Source organism: Pteropus alecto, unplaced genomic scaffold, assembly GCF_000325575.1.
Source record: "Pteropus alecto unplaced genomic scaffold, ASM32557v1 scaffold22, whole genome shotgun sequence".
Taxonomy (NCBI): domain Eukaryota; kingdom Metazoa; phylum Chordata; class Mammalia; order Chiroptera; family Pteropodidae; genus Pteropus; species Pteropus alecto.
The window spans coordinates 10,132,053-10,135,838 of NW_006434839.1; the positions used below are offsets into that span (position 1 = coordinate 10,132,053).

At 58.0% G+C, this 3,786-nt stretch overlaps 1 protein-coding gene across 1 annotated transcript in view; it reads left to right on the top strand.

Moving 5' to 3' along the window:
• KCP (kielin/chordin-like protein) overlaps window positions 1–3,786 on the top strand; it is a 22,979-nt gene that overhangs the window by 7,754 nt on the left and 11,439 nt on the right. The window contains exons 6-14 of the mRNA XM_025045856.1: window positions 964–1,057; window positions 1,190–1,269; window positions 1,346–1,439; window positions 1,790–1,875; window positions 1,947–2,028; window positions 2,278–2,430; window positions 2,520–2,626; window positions 2,704–2,797; window positions 3,465–3,670. Coding sequence (XP_024901624.1) covers window positions 964–1,057; window positions 1,190–1,269; window positions 1,346–1,439; window positions 1,790–1,875; window positions 1,947–2,028; window positions 2,278–2,430; window positions 2,520–2,626; window positions 2,704–2,797; window positions 3,465–3,670 — 996 coding nt within the window. The remainder of the gene's footprint in view (window positions 1–963; window positions 1,058–1,189; window positions 1,270–1,345; window positions 1,440–1,789; window positions 1,876–1,946; window positions 2,029–2,277; window positions 2,431–2,519; window positions 2,627–2,703; window positions 2,798–3,464; window positions 3,671–3,786) is intronic.

Here is a 3,786-nt window from a genome sequence, read left to right on the forward strand (position 1 = left end):
GATGAAGGTAGAGACACGAAGGCCTAGTGTCCAGGCAGGGTACATGCTGAGGAGGACCGTATTTCACGGGGGCTGAGGCCAGCCACAGAATGACAGCCTGCCAAAGACTAAGGACTCCATTGTGAAGGCCTTGGGGCCCCTTTGTAATCCTGTGTTTCCCCTCCCTGTTCACACTGACCGCCCTCACACACCGGTGAGAAGAGTCACTGGCTGCCCAGACACTAACGGGGCTGAGGACAGGCGTGAACTCCAGGGCTGGGGTCTGTCGGAGAGAGGCCATGGGGAGTAGCAACAACCACTGTTTATTAACCACCAGCTTCCAGAAGTGGAGGCCATACCAGACACCTTACGTCATCCGCATAAGAAGGACAGAAATACTATTGTCCCTTTTTTTTCAGATGAGTAAACTGAGTCAGGGAGAAGTTAAGGACAAGCTAGGTCATACACCGTATTAGTTTCCTAGGGCTCCCATAACAAAGTACCACAGACGGAGAGGCTTAAATAACAGAAACGTGTTGTCTCATGGTGTGGAAGCCAGAAGTTCGGGATGAAGGCGTGGCAGGGCTGGTCTCTGCTGAGGGCGGTGAGGGAGCCTCTCCCCTGGCTTCCGGTGGCTGGTGGAAAGCTTTGGTGTTCCTCTGCCTTCATCCTCACACGTTGCTCTCCATGAGTGTGTGCGTGTGTGTGTGTCTAAAGTTCTCCTTTTTATAAGGACACCAGTCATCGGCTTAGGGGCCAACCCACCTCATCGTAACTCATTACATCTACAACGAACCTTTTTCAGAATAAGGTCACATTCTGAGGTAGTAGGGTTAGGACGTCAACATATGAATTTGCGTGTAAGGTGGGGGCACAACTCAGCTCTTACCATCTAATAGTGGAGAGCTTGCAGTCAAACACTGTTTCTGCCACTCGGCTGAACTCTGATGACCTCCTTCTCCCGCCCAATCTGCACTCTACCAGGAGGGCCACATTCAGTGCCGCCAGCGAGAATGCTCCAGCCTGTGCCCATACCCGGCCCGGCCCCTCCCGGGCACCTGCTGCCCCGTGTGCGACGGTGAGTCAGTGGGTGGAGCCTGGAGGGGCTCAGAAAGCTGATTGACAGCCCGGCCTGGGTCTCCCAAGAAGACCAGGACATGGGGCAGTGATGGAACCCCGAGGAGGGTCTAAGGCACTCTCTTCCCAACAGGCTGTTTCCTAAATGGGCGGGAGTACCGCAGTGGGGAGTCGGTGGGCTCCGGGGACGCCTGCTCGCACTGCCGCTGTGCTGTGAGTGTGGCTGCCCAGCCGGGAGGGCCTGGCTTCCGGGCCTGTCTCTCAAATGCTGACCAGGCCCTGTTGTCAGAATGGGAGTGTCCAGTGTGAGCCTCTGCCCTGCCCAGTTGTGCCTTGCAGACACCCAGGCAGGATTCCTGGGCAGTGCTGCCCAGTCTGTGCAGGTGAGTGGGGGTCTTGAGTCACTGGGTGAGGTGTAGGCACTGGCCAGGGTCTCTGGGTGTGTTTGGGGGAGGATTGCTTCCTTCGGACCTACAGGAAGCCCCCTTGAACTAAAGTACAGGAGAAATCTTTTACAATCCTAAGCTCCTGTCTCTACTGATGAGGGATGAGTTCTTACCTTCTCGTGGCAAACTGGGCACTCTGGTGGGGCCCTTGCTCCTGGGAGAGGCTGGCAGGAACCCATGAGGACATGGACGGCTGTCCTCATCAGGGTGGAAGGTGGATGTTAGGGTTGTGTGAGGCTTCCCCATCAGCCTCCAGCCCTGTCCCTCAGTTCCCCTGTCCTGCTCAGGCTGTGAGTACCAGGGACACCAGTATCAGAGCCAGGAGACCTTCAGACTCCAAGAGGGTGGCCGCTGTGTTCGCTGCTCCTGCCAGGTACAGTCTTGCTGTCTCAAGTCCCAGATCTGTCTCCTCCTTGAGGGCCTCTCACCCAGTCTTCATCCTAGGCTGGCGAGGTCTCCTGTGAGGAACAGGACTGCCCAACAGCCCCCTGTACCCTGTCCGATTCTGGCCCCCAGATGTGCTCAGGTGTGTGTGGGGGGGATGGGGTGGGGAGAAATAGCTACAAAGGGGTGCTGCTTCCGAAGGCTGGAGATGGAGAGGTATTCCTTCACAATAAAGGGGGGCATTGCTAAGTCCGTCAACCCTTCCAGAGTATATTCAGAGGATGCCGTGAGGATGGCAAAGCTAGGGTCCTGGGAAGGGTCCTGTGGTCTGGGATGGACAGGGTTAGGTGAAGGTGTCCAGGTCGCCATGGTGACAACCCCCTTCCTGTAGCCTGCGTACTCAATGGAGAGGAGTTTGCTGAGGGGGTCCAGTGGGAGCCTGATGGTCAGCCCTGCACAGCCTGCTCCTGTCGAGATGGGGTGCCCACGTGTGCGGCTGTGCTCTGCTCCCCAGCTCCCTGCCAGCACCCCACCCAGGCCCCTGGTGAGTGCTCCACCCTGATCTAGCTTTCATCTCCTGCTTTGCTCAGCCCACCCTGATCAGCTGGTCTCTGATTGACCTGTCCCACCCAGGTGCCTGCTGCCCCAGGTGTGAGAGCTGCACCTACCATGGCCAAGTTTATGCCAATGGGCAGAACTTCACGGACTCAGACAGCCCTTGCTACATCTGCCACTGCAAGGTACCTCCCCAGGCTCACTGCTGCCCTGCTGCACCCCTCCTGGGGCTCACCCCACTTGTCCTCTCTCCTGTTCTTAGGATGGGACCGTGAGGTGCTCTTTGGTCGACTGTCCACCCACAACCTGTGCCGAGCCCCAGAGTGGCCCTGGCCAGTGCTGCCCGAGGTGCCCAGGTATGTGCTTACTGCACCTGTCTGGCTTGGGGAAGCCTTGGATTGACCCTGCCCTCCCATGGCCAAATGGTCACCTTAGAAAGCAACAGCCTTCCAAGTTGTTTTCAGTCTGACACAGCTTGGGACTCACAAGACACGGCTGGGAGGGAGAGAAGAGACTCGTTTATCCCTCGCGCCACCATGCCACCCTTCTTTCCCATCCTATCTTCCTCTTCCAATACCCCAGCACTCAGACGCAGTCATACGTCTACCTGTATAATGCATGTTCATGCAACAAACATTTGGGTGTGCCAGGAGGGAGACTGGGTGCCTGGATGCAGTGTGCCCAAACCCTGGCCTGCACGGGGAGTGTTCTAGGGTGCGTATCGCAAACACAGGCACGTACATGCGTGAGCTCTTCAGCTTTTCACCCTCAGAGGCACACACATCACCAGTAGGTGAAGGGGGGACTAAATGCACACACACACACACATACATACACACATACACACGCACACGCGCACGCACAGTGTGTGCTCAGAGGACGACCATGTCTGCACCATAGCGCCCCTCTCCTCTCCCTGCATGGGGACGGCGTCCACGGGGCACTTCTGCAGTGGCTCTGAACTCGGAGCAGCTGCCAGCAGCGTCAGCCTTTGCCCCTGCTCATGCCCCACCCCCTGCCCAGACTGCATCCTGGAGAAACAAGTGTTTGTGGATGGCGAGAGTTTCTCCCACCCCCGAGACCCCTGCCAGGAGTGCCGGTGTCAGGAAGGCCAAGCCCGTTGCCAGCCTCGGGCCTGCCCCAGGGCCCCCTGTGCCCACCCGCTGCCTGGGCCCTGCTGCCAGAATAACTGCAATGGTGAGGCCGACAGGATGGGGGAGGGGGGGACAGTCTCCTGGCCCCATCCATGGACATTTAGGGCTTGGGAGGACAGCATGACCTAGAGTAAGTAGGTCCTCTCCCAGGCCTATAGCTGTCCCCTTCCCCAGGCTGTGCCTTCGGTGGG